General features: G+C 34.5%; 3 protein-coding genes across 5 annotated transcripts; 2 read left to right on the top strand and 1 right to left on the bottom strand.

The window, feature by feature from the left end:
- Nucleotides 1-348: 348 nt before the first annotated feature.
- Nucleotides 349-3036, top strand: LOC114420019 (pectinesterase/pectinesterase inhibitor-like). The gene is made up of 2 exons (XM_028385859.1): nucleotides 349-1495; nucleotides 1912-3036. The coding sequence occupies exons 1-2, from the start codon at nucleotides 478-480 to the stop codon at nucleotides 2640-2642; spliced, it is 1749 nt and encodes a 582-aa protein (XP_028241660.1). The 5' UTR covers nucleotides 349-477; the 3' UTR covers nucleotides 2643-3036.
- A 6812-nt stretch (nucleotides 3037-9848) lies between these two features.
- On the bottom strand, nucleotides 9849-10888 carry LOC114420020 (RING-H2 finger protein ATL2-like). The gene has a single exon (XM_028385860.1). The coding sequence runs from the start codon at nucleotides 10837-10839 to the stop codon at nucleotides 10102-10104; it is 738 nt and encodes a 245-aa protein (XP_028241661.1). The 5' UTR covers nucleotides 10840-10888; the 3' UTR covers nucleotides 9849-10101.
- Nucleotides 10889-13304: 2416 nt separating this feature from the next.
- Nucleotides 13305-23996, top strand: LOC114420021 (pentatricopeptide repeat-containing protein At2g22070-like). Of its 3 annotated transcripts, XM_028385862.1 has the most exons (5): nucleotides 13305-13695; nucleotides 18386-18491; nucleotides 19757-22171; nucleotides 22322-22449; nucleotides 23866-23996. In XM_028385862.1, exon 3 carries the CDS (start codon nucleotides 19932-19934, stop codon nucleotides 22011-22013), a length of 2082 nt encoding a protein of 693 aa, XP_028241663.1. In that variant the 5' UTR covers nucleotides 13305-13695; nucleotides 18386-18491; nucleotides 19757-19931; the 3' UTR covers nucleotides 22014-22171; nucleotides 22322-22449; nucleotides 23866-23996. The 3 variants fall into 3 exon arrangements, with proteins under 3 accessions (XP_028241663.1, XP_028241664.1, XP_028241662.1); XM_028385863.1 differs by lacking the exon at nucleotides 22322-22449 and having other exon boundaries at nucleotides 19752-22171; nucleotides 23866-23992; XM_028385861.1 differs by lacking the exon at nucleotides 22322-22449 and having other exon boundaries at nucleotides 23866-23992.
- The last annotated feature ends 1573 nt before the right edge of the window (nucleotides 23997-25569 follow it).

A 25569-nucleotide genomic window follows, 5' to 3' on the forward strand; every position in this document is an offset into this window, starting at 1 on the left:
TCATTTATTAATTAACGTAGAATTGAAACAAAGACAAGCCCACGAGCTTCAATTTCACCATCTTGAATTGGCGCTTCACTAGTCCACCATTCAAGGAGCTCCTCCAAATTTTACCATCGTTTGTTAAACAATTAAACGGATCAAAATTAATGAAGAACGACCACATTAATTTCGGTTAACTACGTGGCATGCCAAGTTTAGCAATTAGGAGTAGTGCCTGCGTGCATGCATGGTCCTCCACATCCGTTGGACAACAACACAAACAATGCACGTACAATCCGATTAATAATGGATTCATTTCGCGCCTTTCGATTCCCAACCCAAGCGTATAAATACGCGTCCTCACCCCAATGCTCCCAATAGCAGCAGTGCCCTAGGGCTTTGAGAAAACAACATTGCCCGAAGGCCAATTACCTAACACAGGGAAGAAAACAAGAAAAGAAAAAAAGGTTTCATCATAATCATAAGCTGTTAGGCATGGCGACTGGATTCGACACCGCCCATGAGAAGAAGAAGAAGATTGCCGTTCTGAGCGTGTCTTCCATCCTCCTGGTGGCGATGGTGGTTGCGGCGGCCGTCGGCATAAGAGACGGCGCCGAAGTGGTCGAGGAAGGTGGCGACACGATCGCGAAATCTCAAAGGAACCAGCAAGTGATATGCGAATCCGCGGAATACAAAGAAACATGCCACAAGAGTCTGGCCAAAGCCTCCGGAACCAGCGATCTGAAGGAGCTCATCATAACCGCGTTCAACGCCACGGCCGAAGAGATCGCGAACCAAATCAAAAACTCGACGCTCTACCATGAACTCGCCACCGACCACATGACAAAACAGGCCACGGACATCTGCAAGGAGGTACTAGGTTACGCTGTCGACGACATTCGCCGATCCGTTCACACGTTGGAAAAGTTCGACCTAAACAAGTTGAACGATTACGCCTATGACCTCAAGGTCTGGATCGCGGGTACTCTAGCTCACCAGCAGACATGTTTGGATGGGTTCGAGAACACGAGCAGCGAGGCTGGAAAGACCATGGCTAAGGTTCTGAACGCGTCTTTGGAGCTCAGCAACAACGCGTTGGACATAGTCAACGGTGTTTCGAGTCTCTTCAAGGGTCTTAACTTGAGTTCCTTCAGCGTCAACAGCAACAGGAAGCTTCTCTCGGAGGAAACGGCTTTGGTGGATGGGTTCCCTACGTGGGTGAGTGAAGGACAGAGGAGGCTTCTTCAGGCTGTGGACCCCAAACCCGACGTGGTTGTGGCTCAGGATGGGAGTGGACAGGTGAAGACAATCCACGAGGCTCTTAAATTGGTTCCTAAGAAGAACAAGAAGCCTTTTGTGATTTACATCAAGGCCGGTATCTACAATGAGTATATTATCATGAACAAGCACTTGACCTATGTCACCATGATCGGAGATGGCCCCACCAAGACCAGAATCACCGGCAGCAAAAACTACGTCGATGGCGTCCAAACTTACAACACCGCAACCTTCGGTAAGCCACACATGCCAATAATTGATAGAACTTACATAATGCACACGCACACATCATAAAATGTACTAGTAATGTACGTAGTATGATATATAATATTATTAACATGTACTAAAAAACGTACATATACACTATTATAATTCTAATTAATTTTTGCTTGACATTTAAAATCATCTCATAATTCTTCTTTAAATATAAATCTTAATAACTGAAGGATTAGTCTCTAACCCTCGCAAAAACTACCTTTGGTTTGAAAAAAAAAAAAACAGTATAAATTATTAAGATGAAATTTCAAACCAAACGAAAGAATAGCAACAAAAGTGGCAGTACTTAATAAGTAATTGTGTGTGCAGTATATATGTTGTTTCCTTACATGTAAAATCACTTGTAATTAAGATTAACGGTGGGTTCGCATGCAGGTGTGAACGCTGCTAACTTCATGGCGAAGAACATTGGGTTCGAGAACACAGCTGGAGCTGAGAAGCACCAAGCCGTGGCCCTGAGGGTAACAGCAGACAAGGCAGTGTTCTACAACTGCAACATGGACGGGTTCCAGGACACCCTCTACACGCAATCCCAGCGTCAGTTCTACCGCGACTGTACCGTGACGGGCACCATCGACTTCGTGTTCGGCGACGCCGTGGCGGTGTTCCAGAACTGCAAGTTCATCGTGAGGATGCCCCTGGAAAACCAGCAATGCCTGGTCACCGCCGGTGGAAGGTCCAAGATCGATAGCCCCAGCGCACTCGTCTTCCAGAGCTGCGTATTCACCGGCGAACCCAACGTGCTTGCCTTGACCCCCAAGATTGCTTACTTGGGAAGACCATGGAGGCTTTACGCCAAGGTTGTCATCATGGACTCCCAAATCGACGACATCTTTGTTCCCGAAGGGTACATGGCGTGGATGGGAAGTGCTTTCAAGGACACAAGCACCTACTACGAGTTCAACAACAGGGGTCCTGGTGCTAACACTATTGGTAGAATCACCTGGCCTGGTTTTAAGGTTCTTAATCCTATTGAGGCTGTTGAATACTACCCAGGCAAATTCTTTCAGATCGCTAATTCGACTGAGCGTGATTCTTGGATCCTAGGGTCTGGGGTGCCCTATTCCCTTGGCCCACTTATTGCGCTGCCATTCCCAACAGCTTAATTCATCTGATTTCATTTCATGGTCTTTTTTTATAAGTCCTTAACTAATAGACTATGTAGCCATATATCCCTGCATGCTCGCTCCGTCATCATCTCAGAGCCTTTTTGACATGTTATATATATGTCTGGCAGTGTTTAAGGAAAGGAAAAGTGATGATGCAGTGGTACTCATTTGTTAATTCAGTTTTCCTTTTCTTCACGCACTTGTTAGTTTCCCCATGCTGGCTAGTAATTGCAGCAGACTTATTCTAGCTAAATTACCGATTCCTTGGGAATTTGATCTCAATTTCAATTCTCACCGGTTTAATTTCACTCTTGGCTAGCTAGGCTACTGCTGCTTGTTCCTTCTTAATCTACGAGAAGAAAAGAAATGTCAGCAAGATACTTTTTTAACACATTTTTTATTATCAGCTGAAATTTTAATAAAAACATAAATTTTAGTGATTTTTACTTTTAATTTAATGAATCTTAATTTTATAATTTTCAATAAATTTTAATCGATCACATGTGAAAAAATTATTACTAATACTTTTCTTTACCCCATGCTTTCATTCATGGGATTGGGAAACTTCAATTGAAGATGGGATCAAGCCTAAAAATGTCAATTTATTAATCATTCGATTCGATGTTATCAAAATAATGTTCTGATGACGGATAATGTGTTTGGTTTCGTTTTTCATTTAGATAACACATATTTCTTCGTTTAATGGAGTTTTGAATTTGTGCAAAATCATAAGCCAAACACACTTAGGGGTGTTCATGGGTGATTCAAACTGATTTTGATTAAATTCAGGATCCAACTCAATTAAATTGGATTGATTTGGTTCGGTTCAGCTCGGACCAATGTGTTATTCATTTAAATTTGATTTTTTTCTTAGAATTACTATTTTATATCATAATTCATCCATATATCCAATATAATAACACAAATATTATCAAATATCTGAAAATAGTAAAATCGGTTCATTTAATACCATTAACATAATATTCTAAAATAGACTAATACAAATTAAAATAAAATATTCTTCAATGACTATAATGGTCTCAATTACAACTATTTCCTACAAATTAATTTCTCACAATAAGTTTTGCTGCAATCAGACTCGCTGGAACAAATGAACAAAATATGATTCATTAATATTATAAATATGACAGAAAAAAATAAATATAAAAAAATGTGAAACAAATAACCATGTACATAAGTTTTAACACTTGCAGTTCCAATACATGGAGTCCAAGTATTAACAATATTTAAAATCAAATTAAACAACTCTAAAAATTTAAACACAACCCCATTAGCACAAAAATTAATTGATATTTTATACAAATATGAAAAATGAAATAAGAGATTACATACCTGATTCAATCTTTTCACTTCATCTATTTTAACTTGCAAGTCATTAACATTTTTCTTAGTATATTTAAGTCAATTTTGGGCACAAATGAGAGCATCAATAATAGTGGGACTCAAGAAACTACGAAATGAATCTAAAATTCTATCCCTTATACTAAATACAAACTCAGATGATACAATATATGATACATGAATGACAAATATATATCTATTCATGCAAGAAAAAATATAATATTTAGATGCTTTGAATTTCCACCAATTGAAAATGTCAAACTTAGGATGGTCATCTTCAACATCATCCTCCAAATACCTATTTAACTCATTTTTTTGCACCTCACCCTATTTTTTTTTCATTTTCATTCTAAATTCATCATCCCAATCATTGTCTTTATATATATAATTTATATTTTAATTATGGATTCACGGGTCGAATCAACGGATCTATAAATTTAAACCGTGATCCAACTCGTACATAAATAATTTTGATCAGTTCGATTTGATTTTTGACTCAAATACATAAATGACCTAACTCAAACTATTCGGATTAGTTTAGGTTAATTTGAATTCACATATGACCCATATCCATAAACACCCCTACATACTCAATCACGCGGACCGGTAACAATAAATTGACATAGTTGATAGCTGATAAGATCGCCTGTTATTTTACACAGCACGGTGCAATGGTGATTTTTAAATTCAGAAACAAATTATTGTGAATTTTCTATCCCATGGACTAGGTGCCTAAGTTAAGATGTTTAGAAAAGTATTTTTTTTTTGTTTGAAATCATGATTTTGCAAGAATTCATCACTATTTTATCATACATGTACAATTTGGATGAAAATTAAGGATTAAATGGTTAAAATCATAATAAATTCCATCCAAAATATACAGGATAAACGCGCAAAATTATACTATATATATATCATAAAACCTTCAAGTTTTGCAATAAAAAAAAAAACTTCAAGCTGTTAGGTAACTTAGCTTCATATATATATTTTTTTGTGAACTTAGTTTTATTTTAACTGTTTTTGAATTTTTAAATTATTAAATTAGCTTTTCTCAAAGTCTTTGAAGGGAACACGGGATTTTTTTTTCAAAACATCTCGAAACAAGACTAATAAAGGGATTCGCATGAATATATTTTGTTTATGTATGGTTGATCTAATATGAAATTATAGACTTCTCTTGAAGCTGGTTTAAGGGGTTCTCAATGTACCCCCGCTTTGCGGTTTGGGAGGGAAGCGCGTGCATGATTAGGTACTTAACAATTCTAGACGAGAGAGAGCTTGGCACTTGTTAAGTCAATTAAGTGACTTAACATATTCCTTTCAAGATTGCGTGTTAGTATGTTAGCTGAACTATATAGTACAAGATTTATATGTGAACTAGATTAACGTGTCTCATATCATCTCTCTTGGCACGACGAAGGTTGGTGGCAAAAATGATTGGGATATTACCAATTTGTTCATGTACGAAAAAATTGTCACAATTCATTCATCCCTTAATTTCCATCAAAGATAGATTAAACTCTGTTTTTAATTTTCAATTCAGCCAATAGCATTTAACCACATGTTTCCATACCGTCTTCGTGCAAATGTTATTCGTACCATGTAGCACTGCTCATTCCATAATGCTATAGTCAAAACCATCTTTAAGCCACATTCAAAAATTTCCATGTTGTGTGATTATTCTTGATTTTTGTGTGATCCTTTATACTAGTTGTAGTCAATTCACCTTATAATTGGATCTTCTACAGTGAATATGACACATTTATTTCAAGTGAATATTTGAGTGTTACATTATTAATTGAAGTAGATTCAACTAGGTATGCTTCCTTCAATTCAATTCAATTCAGAACAACCAATAATGATGTATTTATTTTTATGTGAAAATTAATAATAATCATAAAATCAAGATTTTAAAAATAATAGATGATTGAGATTAAAATATTTAAAATTTTAAATTAAAATATAATATATCATCAAATTTCTAAAAGATTAATCAAACGACAAATAAATTTACAAAGATTTCAATTATCACTTCTTAAAATATATTAATTAAATCATCACCATGATTGTCATTGCAACCATCATGATCATTGCTGCACTACCGTCATGATCTTTGTTGTTTTTTTTGTCACCAGCATGAACATCACTAATATGATTGTTATCCTCACCATCGTCATCAATTATCACCATCTCTAAGTTATAATCGTCGTCGTTGTCATCACCATCACTATCGGCAATAATGACAACAACAATGATTATGACAATGAAGATGGTGATAGATTAATGCTACTTGAAATATTTTATGACATAATTTATTTATTTGGTGAATTTGTTTTATTGGGTTAAATTTGATTGTTATATATATCAAAACTTTAGAATTTGACCGATTCTTCAATTTACTTTAGAAGATCTTGGAATTATGTCTAGATTTTAATCTGCACCCGTTTATCCTCTGCTGCATCACAATTTTATTTTATTTTTGAAAAAGAATCTTTTTGGTTTGTCAATTGTCATGGGATTATCGACCCCATCAAATGGACTGACACTTGTAGGTGCGGAATAATAAGAGAAAGGAAAGATAAAAAGTTAAAAAAAGAAATTAAAAAACTATATAAGAAAAGGTGAATATAAAAAAAAAAAAATCTATGATGTCCTTAAATTTTTTGCCATATGTCAACAACGTTGTTTGCTTGCAAATTTATTTTATTGAAATTTAAATTAGCATATTTTATATCAAATAATTCATAATAAAATCTTATTGCAAATATCTGTTTTAAAGATTTAATAAAGATTAAATAAAAACTCAATAAAAAAAGATTAAGTAAAAACTAATTTAACCCAAATATGAATTCAGATTTTAGAGTGGATGTAGGTGCTTCAATTTGCTTGCTTCTGGAGAATTCTTTTTAAGAAAAAAGAAATGGTTGCGTCCACAGCGAAGTTAATAACAACTTATCATTAGCTGGAGATTTGAATGTGTCAACGATTATAAATTGATCCGATTATGATATAGTGCGAAGTGTGTCCCACCCAACTTGTAGGCAGTGAAGATCCAGATTCCGTTTTTAGAGCTTCTATTTCTCGACAGGCTTTCTCCTGTTCTAACTTTACAACTAGCAAGCAAACGCACCACACATACCCAATCTCATTCATCTTCAGCCACCACCCTCGGAAGGACAAGAGTCACATGCCAACAAATTTGATGTAAAAAAAAAAGTTGATCAAGATCGGGGACAAGATCTGATTTTCTTCGATTGAGAGAGTTGGATTTGGAAATCTGATCTGATATGCTGGTCTATGCTTTCGCTCCCACCTCATTACTATTTTGATATAACAAATATTTTAAATTATTATTTTTCTTATAATTGTGTATAATTTTTTCTTCATTTCATGTTAGAGCTCAAAAAGTAAATGAGATCAAATAATTTTTATTTAAACTGTTGTTAAACACTTGAATTTTAACCTTAATAAATAAGATATCATCATCATTATTTTTTTAACCTATCCAAAAATATATGTGATCAAACAATTTTTTGAAATTTCAATTTAGCTATAATTGATTCAGTCTAATTATAAAAAAAAAAAATTGTTATATTTCCTTCATTTTTATAAATAAAAAAATAAGATAAGATTCAAAACGGGGTGGGACAAGAAAATTCAATCTAATTTTTGGATCCCAGCAAAAATCGAGAAGAGAGCATAGAAAACTTGGAGAGTCGGGAGGAAGTGAGCAAATTAAACCTACCCGTGTCTGGTTCGGTTATCAAACCTAATCACTAGCCACGTTATTAAACCCAGCCTCACGCAATATATCATATATGTTCCCCACACGCTTTTTTTTGTACTTGTACTATATGTACGTCTTCGTTGTCTTCCTCGGTGCATGGCTTCAGGTTATAATGTGACCAAACATCATGCACAACAACAATAAATAATCATCCACTCATATAATAATTGTCACTCTAGAGTATATAGTTTTTAATATTAGATCCGAAGATTGGTCAGATCCGGTACGTCAAAGGAAAATCGACCAAATGACCAGTTTTCTGAAGTCAAGTCACTGAACTTAAACTCCGAGAAAACACCCACCATGAACCATCACCATGGACTATGGTGGGAGGCACAAATTAACAATCATTGAACGAAGAATGATTAATTGGAGGCTGGAGCTAGGTACGAAAGTCTTTGATCGTAATGATAGTGTAGAAAGTGAGAATATTCTTTTGTTGGTTTCTTTTTAAAAAAAAAAAAACGCATGATTATTTAGTATTTTTAAAAATTATTATTATTATTATTAAAAATAAGCTCTAATTCAATCGCAACTTAGAAAAAACAATTATTTTGCATTAATGTTTTTAAAATTTATTTTTTCTCTGTTCAAATTGAGACATTTATATATTTTTTACTTATTTACTTAAATTAATTATGATATTTTAGTAATTTAAATTTGTTTCATTAATATAATTCAGTTTACTATAATTTAAAAATTGACTTAATTTAAGAAAAATATTATTACATTGTACGAAATATTTGTACAAATAATAATTAATGTGATGAATTTAATTAAAATGCAATTTGCACTACCAATTCCCAATCATATATAATTAAAATAGTTTTTATGATTAAAACTGAATAAAACAATCTTAATCATTTGAGTATGGTTGCGTATTTAAGATTATGACTCTTCTCACCCTTACGCTCTCACTATATATGCTTCCACAAATGCCAAATATATGAAAAGACAACAAAAATATATTTATATAATGAGTTTGATAGTAATATAGTTTATAAAATTATTAAATTAAATCACTCATAATTTTTATTTTTTTCATGATTTTTTTTTATATTTTCCACTTCACAAATGATAAATCACATGACGTTCATTTCAAAATCTTATCCATCACCAATCATAGACCACAAGATAATTTATGATTCATTAGTAATATGTTTATTAAATATAAAACCATACAAATTTATGCTAACATAGTCTAGTAAATCATTAGACTAAATCAGTTGTGTTTTTTTTTTCTTTGTATAGTTGTTTTTATTTCTTTCAGGATTTTTGTTTATTTTTTTTTATACTAATATAATATTTTTTTAATCTAAAATAAATAAAAAATATTGTGCTAACATTGAAAGTATTTATTATATAAAGCTAACTAGTAGTTGAAAGTTAGAAGTTGAAAAATTAGTTTATTAAATTATAAGTATTCAATCAAAGTAGTTATTTAAATAGTTGAAAAATTAGTTTATTAAATTATAAGTATTCAATCAAAGTAGTTATTGATAATAAAATAATAAAATTAAAATTTATTTAAAAAGAATAACTAAAAAATTAAATAAATTTATTAAATATAAAAATGAGAAAATATAAAAAACTAAAAGTTAATATTTTAAAAAATATTATTTCAAGCCGTGTTTGTACAAACACTAAAAGATAATTAAACAAGTTTTTAAGTTAATAAAAAAGTAAAAATTAATTAAAATTTATTATTATATATTTATAAAGCTTTAGACAAAAATTAAAAATTATTTTTTTTGTCTAAATCATAAATATCCTCCACGTGCTTGATGGTCACAATTTTATTAATTAAATTGTTATCCCACTTATTCTGATTGTGATCATATTGATTTGTCAATCAAATTATACAAACTCAATTTAATTCAATTCAAAATTTTAGTCAAATAAGAAAATGAATTTATCGAAACTAAGACCAACCCGACCCTTAATTATAATCATAAAATTATCATATTGCATTTGATTTGTAAACTACTCGGACTAAAATAGGAGTCGTAGTTAAATTATCAATGTTATATTTAGACGAACAAAATGAAAAAAAAAAAAAACAAAAATTCATTTTCTTCTATTAAATTTAAAGAAAATGGCAAAAACACAAACTTTAAAATTAAATAAAATAAAAGAATCTTTTAACCTGTCATTCTCTTTTGACTGTACAAGGTATGGTACATATCAGATATTACGTCGACACTCGACAGTGTTGTGTGTCATGTCACCTCTGCAAACTCTGCCGCAGCGTAAATTCCTCCTCAATCTCAGACTCATTCCAATTTCGATTTCACGTTGTCGCTGCCATCAACTCACCGAGTCACACTCTCCACGTTGTTCTACGTCTAACTCGGTCATGGAGCTGCACACTCCTACAACGCTTCCTTTCTTCTCTCTACTCAGAATCCTCTTGAACGACAATATACGACTCACCGGCGAACGAAACGATGACTCCGATTCACACCCATCCTCGCACCCCAAGGTCTCGATATGCAACGAAGTAGCAGCAGCAGAAGAAGAAGCACCCACCGGTCCAGACCGGTTCACCTCTTCTCGAACCGGTTCGGTCTCGCACACAATAACAGCCACCTCGGATCGGGTTTCTCGCTCGGGCATAGCCTCCACGGTTTCCCTGCAAAGCGGACACGTGGCATGAGACTGAAACCACACATCGATGCACTCAGTATGGAAACTGTGATTGCATTTGGGCAAGACCCGACCCGTTTCCCCGTTCTCGAACTCCGATAAACAAACCGCGCATTCCGTTGGGTTGTTCGCGGCGGAGAAGGTGAACACCGGGAGCGTGGAGATCACGGAGGGGTGGAGCCCCCGCCTGGTGAGGGCAATGCGGGCTGCGGGGTCCATGTAGAACACGAACCGCGGGCGGTTACTGCGGCGGAGATGTTGCCGGCGGCGAGCGTTTACGAGTCGCCAGCGGACGTAGACGTGGAGGCAAAGCATTATGACGATAACGATGAAGAGAACCACAATGGCGATTAGCATTATCTTGCCGCTGAAGGCATAGTCTTTCGATTCCATTTCCATGTTATTGTTGTGTGTGTGAGAATTGAAGGTTTCTTTTCTTTGATTGTTATTGCTGGAGTTAGTTGGTTGTGCAAGTAACGTTTATTTATCTTCAATGGTTGTTGCTGTTACTTGTGATTGTGATTACTTGGTGCAGTTGACGCGGTTTTGTGGAAATGACGTATATGCCCTTTTCTCTAGCTCGTTAAGTAAAAGGAAATTGTGGTTAATTCCCACTGTTTCAATTGGCTGTGGTGTTAAAACTGGCACTGCAGTTAGATACAGCTAGCAGAAATTTCCTTGTAGGATGGAACTGCTGAATTGTGTCGTGACTAAGGCATTGGTATTGGTCAATGCTTGTTTACTTAACACAAATTAATGATATCCCAGTTTATACGTTTAAAATTTGAATTAATGCATTGGACTCTGAATATCACAATCCTTCCCCTGTTTATTAATTAACAATTGTCATATTTCTTTACATGATTTTGCTCAATCTTTTACATTCGCAAATGTAATTTCCCAAGATTTTTTGCAATCGTTGCCAAAACATGCACATATCTTATACCTTATTGAAAAGTATATGCAATGCCTGTGGATTACAGTACTTATCAAAACAGAAGAAATTTTTACCTAAACTTCTTCATGTGTTTGAATTCCCAGGAGACTTGGAAAATATAGGCAATGCTTAACGATTTTTTTTTATATGTTTGAATTCTCATTTAAAGCTTATTAAACGGATATATTCACAATTTTCAATGTAAAAACTTACTATAAGAACATCTCCAAGCCAGCAACTCACTTGGGATGCTTAAAATGGAACCCACGAGTACACATTACTCACTTTCCAATACAAGTATCTTTGAGCATTTAATTCTCAAAATGGAGCAACTCTCTTTGAGTGCTTCCAATGAATTCCACAAAAAATTATATGTAACGGTCACTTTTACTATATTTTTTTTTAACATCTTAAAAACAAATAGCACCGTGCTAGCTAAGTAAGTAAGCAACCGATGCTTAAAGAGAAAAGTAATTAATAAGAGAAAAGTAACTAATGTGTGTGCAGTGAAAAATACTTAGTAGGCAACGTTGCTCAAATGCTTGCAGAGTAATGCGTTAAAGTTGCTCTAAGCAACTCTTTTTGTGCTTTACAAACACATTCTAAGTTGTTCATAGATTCTTAATTAGTGGTTTTCTTATTGCAGTTAATTAAATATTAATTATCATGTTTAAATTTGAGTTACGAATACTTTATTTTCCTAAAAAACTTGATTTGGATGCACCAATTTTATTTAAATATGATGATTTTTGCTAACAATTGCAGTATGGTATTTGTTATTAAGGAATTACAGTAAAAAAATTAAAACATGTACTAAATAAAAGTATTTGGTATCGTAGAATTTTATAAAGTATTTAATATTTTTCAGTAAATGGGATTACTAAATGAAGAAAATATTAATGATTCTTATATAATAGGCATTTTATTTCAAAATACTATTGTTTAAAGTTAGAAAAGAGTGGCCTACGTCTTGAATTTGAGTTCAAGGGTGTCAAAAGTCAAAACAGACAACCTAGTAATCTCGTATGCTCATATATACAATAATTTTATAAAATCATAATTTATTATTATCATAAAGATAAAAATATAAAATTTTAATATATCATACATATCAAAGAAGATATAATTTAACTTTCAAATTCTGTAATAAAAAAATTATAAAGAGAATTAGAAACTTGGGTTAAAAGTAGAAAGAACAAAATACAAAAAATAAGGCATTTATTTATAATTTTATGAAAGTTAGAAAAGTTAGAATTGCATTTGTAGACCCTTGCTTGCGTGTAGGTCCGCCACATAGTGTGGATGTCGAAACTTTGGAACCTTAGACTGTGAAAGTGTGATCCTTGTTTTCTAGCAGACGCAGTACAGCCACAACAGCTAGCAAATCTCAATATTACTACTCATAAAAAACACAATAAAGTGGTATTAGACTCAGCCTCGCCAATGAACTTGGTTCATTTGATCTCTTTCTGTCCCCCTCATACACCCACTGATCCATTGGAGGAGAGGCTGGATCTTCCTTTCGGTGTTTGTTGCACACTTTTATCAAAACTCGTGCATTGCTGGCAATCACTACTTGGCCTTTTGACTGCTTCTTTCTTTTACATTTTCCTCAAAAATTGTCAGTTTTTTAATAGGTCATTCTCAAAATTTTGGTTTATCATTTTTAATGCATTTTTTTATTTACAGAATTTGAATTGAAAATTTATTTAAAAATTGATGTCAGTTGCATTCTGACCAAGACCAACAGCATACTGATAAAATTGTCATTGTTTGAATTGTAAACAAAACAATTTTGAACAATGTATGATTAATTATTAAGAAAAAAAAATCTAAAATGATTTTAAATACAATTTTAGCAAAGCTCCAACAATTAAGCAGATGCGCTGGTATAAAGTGCAACACGAATGGTGCTGCTAGCCTGATTTAGCTAGTTGCGAGGGTCCATGAGTTGTGATAAAATTTATTGGTATAAACACTGTTTGAAATTTTAAAACCATTTTTTAATAGTTCGATCCACCAAAATGGTTGGGTTCAAACCACAAAAATAGTTTGGTTTTAACTTTTAAATGCAATTCACCAAATTAAAAAAGCAATTTAGTTGCCCTAGAATGTTATTTAGTTTAATTTAGCTTGAGAGAATCGTTTTTCCAGTTCTGTTTAATTCTCACACAATTTGGTTCAGTTTTAGCATCCCTGACAAAACCTTAATTTCAATAACATTTAATTCAGAATTCCAGAATGTCAAATTCAATATAGTTTGTTATATTTAAAATAAATGTTACTACAACATTAACCTTCACTCCGACCGTTGTGCGGTAAGTACCAATATTGTTTTCAGCCGCAAGTTTGTTGTTCGTGTTGTCCTCAATAAAATAGGTTTCATTGATGCATGCGTGGTGTTTATGATAATATCAATTTGTTGACACTGTGAGTTTCTGTTTGTTTAAACCCTAAATTTACTTAGTTGTAAGTAGAAATCCCTTTTTGGATTATACAAACCTAGCATCTCTTGTACAAATCAGTAGTTCCACCTTAGCTCCTCTTCTAGGGCTTTTTTTCATCGTTTCGAAGCTTAGTGCAGAAAAGTCTTCATCCTGTATGCTCCATATATATCCTCTCATCGTTGTATCTAGCATTATATCAGCCGCCACTCCTTTTTGGGTGAGCCTCAAAGCCTTCCTTGCCTGTAATGTCTTATATCAGTCAGTGATCAAGAGAAAACAATGACAAAGAATAGAGTAAGTTGACTTTGGTTTTTTCTTCCACTTACTAATTTCTATTACTATTAGTACTTGCTCTCTCTCTCTCTGTTTTTTTTTTTTTTTTGCCAATTTTCGTTATTTCTTTTACTCGCTTTGAGTTGAATTTTAGAAATCACTAAATGCTGTAAGAAATCCACAAGTGAGGAATTTAGCAGTGAATGTAAAGTTTATGGAAAGCGGTCTTAAGGTGACACAAATCAAAGAGAATGGGTTGGACAAACTCACCAGGTAACCCCGAAATGCAGTTTGAACAGGTTGAGATTCTTCTGAGTTTTCCTTGCATTGCCCAGTGAGGCAAACAACCTCAGCAGCAACATGAGCAGCAGTAACAGCAGCTTCAGCAACTGCTGCTGAGGCAATGGCCACTGTTAAAGCATGCTTGCTCTGTTCTTTCTCTGCCTCACTTAGTGTTGTTCCTTTTGAGGGTAGTGGAGCTTTAATTGAAGGCAATCTCTTACTCTTTAGCCTTCCAAATATCCATTTCCTTCTTTTCTCCTTCTGAATAAAAAAGTTTTCTGTGTCATGAGAAACAGAATCCAAGTTAAAGACTTAATTTGAAAAGGCTCAAGAGTTAAAGACTCACCTTATCTTGTGTGGAATGTGTCCCCCATATAAAGAGCCTCTTCAGCAGACTAAACCAGCTCTTCTTTTTGGCCATTTAAGGATATCAACACATGGGTCAACTTGAATGTCTGTGATCTAAAAAATTGCCCATAAGCATCCTCTTATACACAAGATATCTTGGTAAGTTTGTGGTTATCTAATTCCAAACCTCTGACATCTTTAGTAGATGTGTGAAACGTACGATTGGTTGGTGACCAGGCAATGATCTATTTAAGTAATGTAATTGTACAACTCAAACGTTAGACGTGTCCAAAAAGGCGAAACAATTTGCAGAAATTGTCGTAGATTAAGATTCTTATGTGAATAAGTACTGACAGAAAAGGCCAAACACAAACACATGTACATGAAACAGAACCTTGATTTCGGAGCAAAGTAGTATTAAACATGAATGCACACAAGTCAAGATAGTTGGAAATTGGAAAATATTAGATGAGGAATGTAATGCAGATTTGGAGAGAGATCCAAGTTGATTACTGTAATTCAGAAAACTTGGTGTATGGGAACAAGTGCAGTGCTGTCATTCATTAAATTCAGATGGAATAGCCTTGGAACCAGCAAACATGCTTTATAATATCAGTTACCAAAACCAAGAATGAGCAACTTTGGCTGGATTTCATCAGTGAATGTGCACAAATACCAAGAAGACTCTTCCTTTCCTCTTGAGGGGCAGAAATTCTCCTATTCCTATCCCTGAAATTCTCCACACATCAATGGTTTGGATATGCGAGACTAACTATTTCTGCCTCTATCTCAGCCACCATACAAGGATCATAAATCAGTATCATTTGCAATTCTGGTGATGGAAGCTGGGTTGCATGTCCCAGCATCATGACCCAACCTCCTCATTGAAGATTGAGCCCAGTGATTCCAGATGCGGTGGCTTGACCTTATGCATTAGAGCCTAAGCTCCTCCATAGCTTATGACCCCCACCTGCATTGTGGGTCAAATCTGTTTTGGGAGGATCCAATCAGCAGTAGGTTGATTGGAATTCTTGAAACCAAACTTTTCCTATCTGTCACATGTTCCTCCTCCATACTCATACTAAGGTTTCTCGTATTCTCGATCAACTCATTTGCTAAATGACAACTCTTGTTCTTTGTTTCTTTTGCTTCCTCACCATTGATGCTCTCTCTACAACCTTGATTCTGGTTCTTGATCTCTAATATTGTTGCTGGTTCTTTATGAGATTCATTTTAGAGCTTACGCATGTAAAGTGATAAACAAGTAGAGGGCATGCTTCTGTTTACAAATCCCAGTAGCTCACTTATCAAACTTGTTCAAGTAATAAAATATTGGATTCAGCTACAGCTTCTTAAAGAAGTTTCACCTGTGTCACTTTGTGTCCTGCTCTAAGATGTTTGAGAACTACACAAGATTATTGCCTCTATTGAAGATTGCACATAAGCACAGAGATTATTTCCTGCCACTAAAGCTTCCACCATATCTTTTTTGTCTACAACTCTGGGGCCACAACTATATTTTAAATGAGGTGGAAAATATGGTGGGTAGCAGCTACATACTCAATTTGGAGACTCAGGAATGATATGATTTTCCATAATCAATCCTTTGACATCTCTAAGTTGACAGATAGCATCTTATTTCTTTTATGGACTTGGCTGAGGGGCTGGGAAAAAGACTTCAAGACCCCTTTCCACTGCTGGTCTTCAGGAATGTCTATAGCTTTTAGCTAGTGTGACACCTAGTAGGGTGCTGTTTGTGTAGGGCGGTTTTTCTCATGATTCACAGGACTCTATTTATGTATTTTGTAGTACCTCTGGTACTAATTTAATTAATATATTATAGTTTTGCTTTCCCAAAAAAAAACTATATTTTAAATGAGAAAGTGCAAGAGATTGGTTGCTAAACTATAGCAGTCAATGTTCAGTAGCTTACAAAGTAATTGTTCAACGGCATATGTATAATCCCCACCACTTCTAGAATAGTATTTCATTGTTTTATTATATTTAATTTTTTAAAACAATATTGTAGTTGTTATATCATAAATAAATTCCATTAAGTACTTTTAATTTTAATTATTTTTTGATTTTGTTCTCAATGTATATAACTAATAGTCTATGATATATTTAACTTTTCTGACTTACACTTTTATTTAATGTCTATAATTAAGACTTATTTTCTATCAGCAACCCGTATAATAATTTATGAATTCGTCCCAGGGAAGACATGACTAGACATCTACTTTCACAATACCAGATTTCTCAAAACATTTTATTCTGCAGATAGATGCATTCAATAAAGGTTTCAGGACTGTTTTGCTGCATTACTACTAACAATGTAATACAGCCAAATATAATTATCGGTTATCAGCTTGTCTTGTATGGATACCTAAATAAAAGATAGCTTATTTCAAGCAATGATGATGTTGTCATGCTATAGGACTTCCAAGAACTTACTCTTAAACCCAATTACACAGCCTTAAGAAAGAAACCAAACATTTGAACTTTGAAGTAACACCTCATGGACCTGAGGGGATGGTTTGCTGTTGTTGCATTCATAATTTTCCCCTCTTAATATCAGGCATTACAAGTTGGATGATTGTTTCTGTTGAAATTACAAATGCTTCATTTTCTAACCAGTGCATATATCCTTTTTTTTTGTATTGTACCTGAATAAACCATTATGTTTTTTAATCTGTAAGAATGTATGTATCTTGTCTTTTTATTATCTATTTTCTCTGACTTCTGCAATAAAAAAAACTTACTAGTGAAACATAAAATAAGAAAAAAATCAACTTTAGGAAAGGATACCAAGGTATATGGGCATTTTGTGATTAATGTTTACTATATTTCATATACATTCAGCAAAGTCATATTATATTCTGCATCAGTTAATCCTTGCTTTCATTATCTATTCCCAGCAGCACTACTAGTTCAGTTTGTAACTTGGTATTAGCAAAGATATCTATTTATGTTCTTATTCTCAACAAACAAGATAGCATTATACAGATAAGACTTAAATGCATGTTTCAGTACATATAGCTCTCTGCAGCTCTTAATGGGTCACCATTACCAATCGCAAGAACTAGATTAGCATAGGCAAGCCTCAACTGATCTGGGAGATCCTTCACCTGTCCATAGTCTAGCAAGGCAACCTGAATTGAGGGAAGTTAGTACATTATGATAGTTGAGAGTTAAAAAAAATAAATTACAACAAATAAGACCCTGATGTGTAGAACTAATTCTCAATATTCTACCCACTATTATGGTCATTTCCATATGTAATTCATCTTGATTAAAACAACTCTACAATAACTATAGGATACTCACCTAGAGATGAAATCACAGTTAAGGAGATATTAGAAAACCAATATAGTTGATGACTTGCCTCTGATCCTTTACAAATCAGGATATTTCCTGGATGAGGATCTGCATGGAAGAATCGACTTTTGAAAATCATTTGACCATATGCTAGAGTCCAACTTTGAAGAATTTTGCTGCACTTTTACTAAAGTTAATAGTGTAATACAGTTAAAAATGCATATGAAAAATCATCTATATTATAAATCTTCAAGGAAGAAGTTGGTGTTATTGTTATTAAAACTTCCATCTCCCCTTTGTTATCTGATTCTGACATTTGTGTACACTGTAAAACAATCAGGAGTCAGGACAGCAACCATATACGTTCAAATCTGTTGCAGCTGGGCAGGAAAGGTTCAGGACTCTACACAGTACTTACTATAGAAAAGCACAACGAATCATTCTCGGTATGCTAACTTTATTTTGCCACTATAATCTATCTGATCATGTTCAGCAAGCAAACTGGATCCTTGCATTATCAGCCAGATTAGAGTAACATAGAACCCTAACACTTTCACTGGATACTCATAGTAGCATTTGTTTTTCAACTCAATGTCAATTCAGTCAATTATGAATATCTGGATTGTTGCATGCATGCACTTTATGCAGCACTGTCATGTGGAACCTTCCCTATTGTCAGAGCAACCTAATTAAGCCAGCAATTAACAATTTAATGGACATTCCCTTTGAACTTAATTACCAACTAGCTAGGTTGTGTGGTATTAATATTATCAATCCTATGAAAATGCTAGCAAGCATTTTCATGAAAAATTGGCAATTAATACTAAATAGCTGGGTTGCCAACAAAAACAAATCGGTTTCATAGGAGAGTTGGTAAATACCTGAACTTGAATGTTGTTTTAAAAAAAGTGGCTGGCTGATGGGTGGGGTGGGCTAGGACAGCCCATTAAATAGGTGCACTTCCTCTAACTTTAATTTTTCTATAAAATTTGGCTGATTGGACCTAGCCACAAGGCCATATTGCCTTTTGGCCCTGGCCCATGTTAATGTTTCTTGGTGTGAAGAATACAACTAACATTTTTTGGGACCAGTATTTTTTGTGAAAAGTGTGAGTGTGAGAGTTCTTAAGGATATCTTCAAGGAGATTCAACTTTTTTATTCTGAATATCTGCTATTTACCGATCTGGAAACTGCCTTACTCAAATTTCTATCATTAAATATTAATAAAATAACATACTTGTAATTTTTTCCATTTTCATTTGTTTTGATTGTTTTACTGTATAGTTTTTTCATATTCTTAAATGGTTCTCTTGGTTGTTCTACATTTTGTATTAAGCTGAATCTTAGACAGCTTCATCTTTGCCACAACCATAACCTTAGCCTCCAGTTGACATGAGTATATTTCTTAGAAGGTTTCTGGGTTTAAGTTTGTGCATTGAATTTTCTTTCTTTTTAAAATAATTAGATTAATAAAAAAAAATTGTGCTCATATTATAAAAATAAAAAATAAATGCTCATGTGCATATCACGTTTAAATATAAAACTTGATTGCTATGTTAACTTTAGACAACTGGGGATGGGGGACTAAGTGCATCTTAACATGAGATACATGAATATACTATTTCCTCAGGACATTTACTATTATTTCCAACAACTATAATATACATTGTTTAATGATTTAATTGTTGATTTTATTTGTTGACTAGTGTAGGAGTGCATATGCTTTTTGCCCATATAGACATAAGAATTATGTTATTTGGTTAAAGTTAAAGTGCTGGGTATGAGGACAAGAACATAGAACTGAGTGAGGCATGGAATGAAGTTTGATTGAACCCCAACTGGTGGTGGTGGTGGTGGTGGGAGAGGCTGAGTTAACCAAACCAAAAATGAAGGTCAAGCAAAAGCTTCACCAAGCCATAGATCTGTTGTACTCTCATGGACTTGCTTCTTTTGATGATTACACTCGTCTTGTGCTTCATTGTGCTCGGGCCAATGACTTCATTCAAGCAAAGAGACTGCAGTCTCACATGGAACTTAACCTTTTTCAACCCAAAGATTCCTTCATCCACAACCAACTCCTTCATTTGTATGCCAAATTTGGCAAGCTCTCAGATGCTCAAAATGTGTTTGATAACATGACTAAGCGAGATGTTTATTCTTGGAATACCTTGCTTTCTGCTTATGCAAAGATGGGTATGGTTGAGAATTTGCATGTTGTCTTTGATCAAATGCCTTATCGCGATTCTGTTTCATATAACACATTGATTGCATGTTTTGCAAGTAATGGGCATTCAGGCAAAGCATTGAAAGTTCTTGTGAGAATGCAGGAAGATGGGTTTCAGCCTACCCAGTATTCCCATGTGAATGCATTGCAAGCATGTTCTCAGCTTTTGGATTTGAGGCATGGGAAACAGATTCATGGGAGGATTGTTGTTGCTGATTTGGGGGAAAATACTTTTGTAAGGAATGCTATGACTGATATGTATGCCAAATGTGGTGATATAGATAAGGCACGGTTGTTGTTTGATGGAATGATTGATAAAAATGTTGTTTCATGGAATCTTATGATCTCTGGGTATGTAAAAATGGGGAATCCTAATGAGTGCATTCATTTGTTTAATGAAATGCAGTTGTCAGGTTTGAAGCCTGACCTAGTTACTGTTTCAAATGTTCTCAATGCTTACTTTCGATGTGGACGTGTAGATGATGCAAGGAATTTATTTATCAAATTACCAAAAAAGGATGAAATTTGTTGGACAACAATGATAGTTGGTTATGCACAAAATGGTAGAGAGGAGGATGCTTGGATGTTGTTTGGTGACATGCTACGTAGAAATGTTAAACCTGACAGTTACACCATTTCTAGCATGGTTAGCTCTTGTGCCAAGCTAGCTTCCTTGTATCATGGTCAAGTTGTCCATGGAAAAGTAGTTGTAATGGGTATTGATAATAGCATGCTCGTGTCAAGTGCTCTTGTTGATATGTACTGCAAGTGTGGAGTCACTTTGGATGCTCGGGTCATTTTTGAAACTATGCCTATTCGGAATGTGATCACTTGGAATGCCATGATTCTGGGGTATGCACAAAATGGACAAGTTCTAGAGGCCTTGACTCTGTATGAAAGAATGCAACAAGAAAATTTCAAACCTGATAATATTACTTTTGTGGGTGTCTTATCTGCTTGTATCAATGCTGATATGGTAAAAGAAGGACAGAAGTATTTTGATTCAATCAGTGAACATGGAATCGCACCCACATTGGATCACTATGCATGTATGATCACTCTCCTTGGTCGGTCAGGTAGTGTTGATAAAGCAGTGGATCTAATCCAAGGTATGCCTCATGAACCAAATTACCGTATCTGGTCCACCTTACTATCTGTTTGTGCCAAAGGTGACCTAAAGAATGCAGAATTGGCAGCTAGTCATCTCTTTGAGTTGGATCCACGTAATGCTGGACCTTATATCATGCTTTCCAACTTGTATGCTGCTTGTGGGAGATGGAAAGATGTAGCTGTTGTAAGATCTCTCATGAAGGAAAAGAATGCAAAGAAGTTTGCTGCTTACAGTTGGGTTGAGGTTGGGAACAAAGTCCACAGATTTGTTTCAGAAGATCACTATCATCCAGAAGTGGGGAAAATCTATGGTGAATTGAACAGATTGATCTCAATATTGCAACAAATTGGGTATAATCCAGATACAAACATTGTCCTACACAATGTGGGTGAGGAAGAAAAGTTTAGATCCATTTCTTACCACAGTGAGAAACTTGCTCTTGCATTTGCCTTAATTAGAAAGCCCAATGGAGTTGCACCAATACGGATCATAAAGAATATACGAGTCTGTGATGACTGCCATGTGTTTATGAAGTTTGCATCTATTACTATATCACGACCAATCATTATGAGAGATTCGAACAGGTTTCATCATTTCTTTGGTGGGAAGTGCTCTTGCAATGACAATTGGTAAAGTCTCAATCAAATGCTAATCTGCTGCACGCTTACTGTTTCCAAAAGGAAGGGTTCTAGCAATGTAATATGCACTCTGTATCCTTTCTAAAAGATTTTGAAACAAGGGAAAAAGTCATGATATGATTCAAGACTCCCAACTCCCAAGTATTAAAGCAGGTATGTAGCATGACAAATGATAATACTAAGTGAGAAGTACAGCAATACTTTGATGAAAATTTGTTGTGACTTGGCAATGTAGCTTAAGATGTTTTGGACTCAAAAGTATACTCTGAAGTCATTGATCACTACTTGACATTGAATGAGCAGGTTTGAGCCTTGAATGGAAGTGTTCAGAAATATGCTCATAAATTGCTGGGAAATTGGGGCTAAATATTGTTTGTAACATATGTTGTATGTATCTCAATATTTTGGCAGAGGCAATTTCTAGCTTCTAGGTAACTTTGAATTATGATTATACATATTCCAAAAGCTTTATATAATGGTTATGGATAAAGAAAAAGCTCAAGTTTGAAATGTTATATAACATCTTGTATTTTAGAAGAAATTCCCCCGGTTCCATCACCTTCAATTTTTCTAATTGTTCTTCTTTTGTTTCTTTGTAGCTCAGTTTTAGTTTCTGCTGCACATAATTGATGAGCATACATATTGGTTTGTTTTCATTCCGTATATTTTATAACTGATCATATATTTCTATTACATGGTATTGGTTAGGGCTGTGCAAAAACCGGTTTGGAAAAAAATCGAACCGAAGTGGTTTTCAAACTGGTTTAAACCAGTTTGGTTTTTAACCCAAATCTGCGAACTGGTTTTCAAACTGGTTTTAAAAAACCAGTTTTGAACTGGTTCTGAACTAGTTTCAAACTAGTTTAAAACTGTTCTAAGAGCTGAACTGGTTTTGAATTGGTTTTCAAAATTTTTAGATTGATAAATCCGGTTCAGTCCGACCCGGTTTTTTTGGACAAACTTAAACCCAGAAACCTTCAAAGAAATATACTCATGTCAACTGGAGGCTAAGGTTATGGTTGTGGCAAAGATGAAGCTGTCTAAGATTCAGCTTAATACAAAATGTAGAACAACCAAGAGAACCATATAAGAATATGAAAAAACTGTACAGTAAAACAATCATATGCCATAAATAAATGAAAATGGAATAAATAAATAAAATATTCAAGTATGTTAATTGATTAATATTTAATGATAGAAATTTCAGTAAGGCAGTTTCCCAGATCGGTAAATAGCAGATATTCAGAATAAAAAAGTTGAATCTCCTTGAAGATATATCCTTAAGAACTCTCACACTCATACACACTTTTCACAAAAAATACTGGTCCCAAAAAATGTTAGTTGTATTCTTCACACTAAGAAACATTAACATGGGCCATGGCCAAAAGGCCCACAAAATCAAAAGGCAATATGGCCTTGTGGCTAGGTCCAATCTGCCAAATTTTATTGAAAAATTAAAGTTAGAGGAAGTGCACCTATTTAATGGGCTGTCCTAGCCCACCCCACCCATCAGCCAGCCACTTTTTTTTAAACAACGTCAAAGGTTTTAGCTTTTACTTACATCATGGGTGTCCTTCTGTTGAGGGAGAGCAAGAAATTTTCCAAGGGTAAGATAGTACAACATGGGTGTCCTTCTGGCGGTAACTATTACATAGGCATAATTTCAGTTTTACTATTATTTTTCCGGCTTTATATTTTACTCTAGTTGTTACTTAATTATAGACAATTTCAGTTTTACATTTGCACAATACTAATTATTACACTTTGTTCATGTATTTTTATTCCTTATGTTGAGCTTCTTGTGAGGTGTCTGCAGGAAATATAATTATATTCTTTTCATATTGCAGCTTGTGGGTCACTTTTTGGAAGAAACCTGTGTAAATCCTACATTCATCATAAACCACCTGAGATCATGAGTCCTCTAGCAAAGTGGCACAGATCCAAACCAGGCCTGACTGAACGTTTTCAATTGTTTGTTAATAAACGTGAAGTAAGATCATCACATTTAGGTGATTATTATTTCAAATAAAATAAAATGGAATCATGCTTCTGACCACTGTTACTTTTCAGCTTTGCTATGCATATACTGAATTGAATGACCCTGTAGTACAACGACAGAGATTTGCTGAACAACTCAAGGTAATGGAATTTGACACAACAGTACTATGTACTGTGCTCTAATTGTTGAGCTTTTTCTTAATAGGAAATATTAGTTGCAACTGTTTGTTATTTGTTTCACATGTCAGGATCGGCAATCTGGCGATGATGAAGCAATGGCCTTAGATGAAACATTTTGTACGGCTCTAGAGTATGGTTTACCACCTACTGGTGGTTGGGGTTTGGGCATTGATCGGTTCACCATGTTACTGACTGATTCACAGAATATTAAGGTTTTTGCTTTTTCTATATCTGCATAATTACTTTGTTTTTGAAATTTCTTACCATCTTCTGTCTTTTTGGTGACGGGAGGTTCTTCTCTTCCCTGCCATGAAACCTCAAGACTGAGCCTTCAACCAAAACTATTTGAATCTCTGAGAAGTAAAATCATCATACACAGGTATTTTATACCTCAAGCTTTTAAATTAAAAGTATACTCCACATTACTGCCAAGTACCAAGTATTTCCAAGGAAATTGTGAGCACGGTACTGCGTAACTTCATTAACTTGTAACTAGTAGTGAAATGGTTAATCTTGGGTAGCGATGTTGAGTGGCAAACCCCAATAATGCTAGCAGTTTAGTGGACTGTAAAAAGCTGCTACATAACGATAGCAGATAGAAATCATATAATTCCCAATACAAAATACTCAAAAAATACTAAAAAAGCTTCATATATTCATCATTACTTCTCAAAAGTCACATCTTATAGACACAATCATCATTAATACAAGGCTTAACTAATAACAATTAGAAAAATAACAAAGGCTGGGTGTGGAAGACCTACAACTCAGGTGCCAACTGAAGCCTGCTAAAAGGGGTGGGCTTGGTTAGAAAATGGGCGGGCAGCAGAACTGAGGCTAGCAAGCAGGTGTTCTGTGTGTAATTTTGCGACAATACAAATAACTAGATAAAAATGCATCAAATTGTATGCAATGGGTTAAGGAACGATGATGGGCTAGCTTGAAGTTCCTGAGCTTTTACATTGCAGTCTGGTGAGAAATAGGGCTGCTAACTTTGAAAATTAGTTTCCCCATGGCATGTGCATCAAGTCATGAAAAACAAAGAACTCAATCGATGGAAGCAGATGAGTTTGTGTGGGCAAATAGAGATTTTGTTTGTTTAAGCGAGCATAAAACACAACATTAATTCAAAAAGAAAGTGGAAACAGTGATTTTAATCTCTAAGGATGCTTTGTGGTTTGATCATGCTATACTTGGCTACTGTGGCCATAACAGTATAAACACACCGCAACTAGGTTGTTTTGGCATTGACAGTTCTCTAAATGCTGGTCAATCACAATGTACTTCTATTTGCCGCAATTGATAAATGATATTTCAGCTCTGTAAATTTTTATTTTTAATGAAAATGACAGTGTAGAAAAAATCATATTATT

The sequence above is a fragment of the Glycine soja genome, chromosome 7 (assembly GCF_004193775.1).
Source record: "Glycine soja cultivar W05 chromosome 7, ASM419377v2, whole genome shotgun sequence".
NCBI lineage: Eukaryota > Viridiplantae > Streptophyta > Magnoliopsida > Fabales > Fabaceae > Glycine > Glycine soja.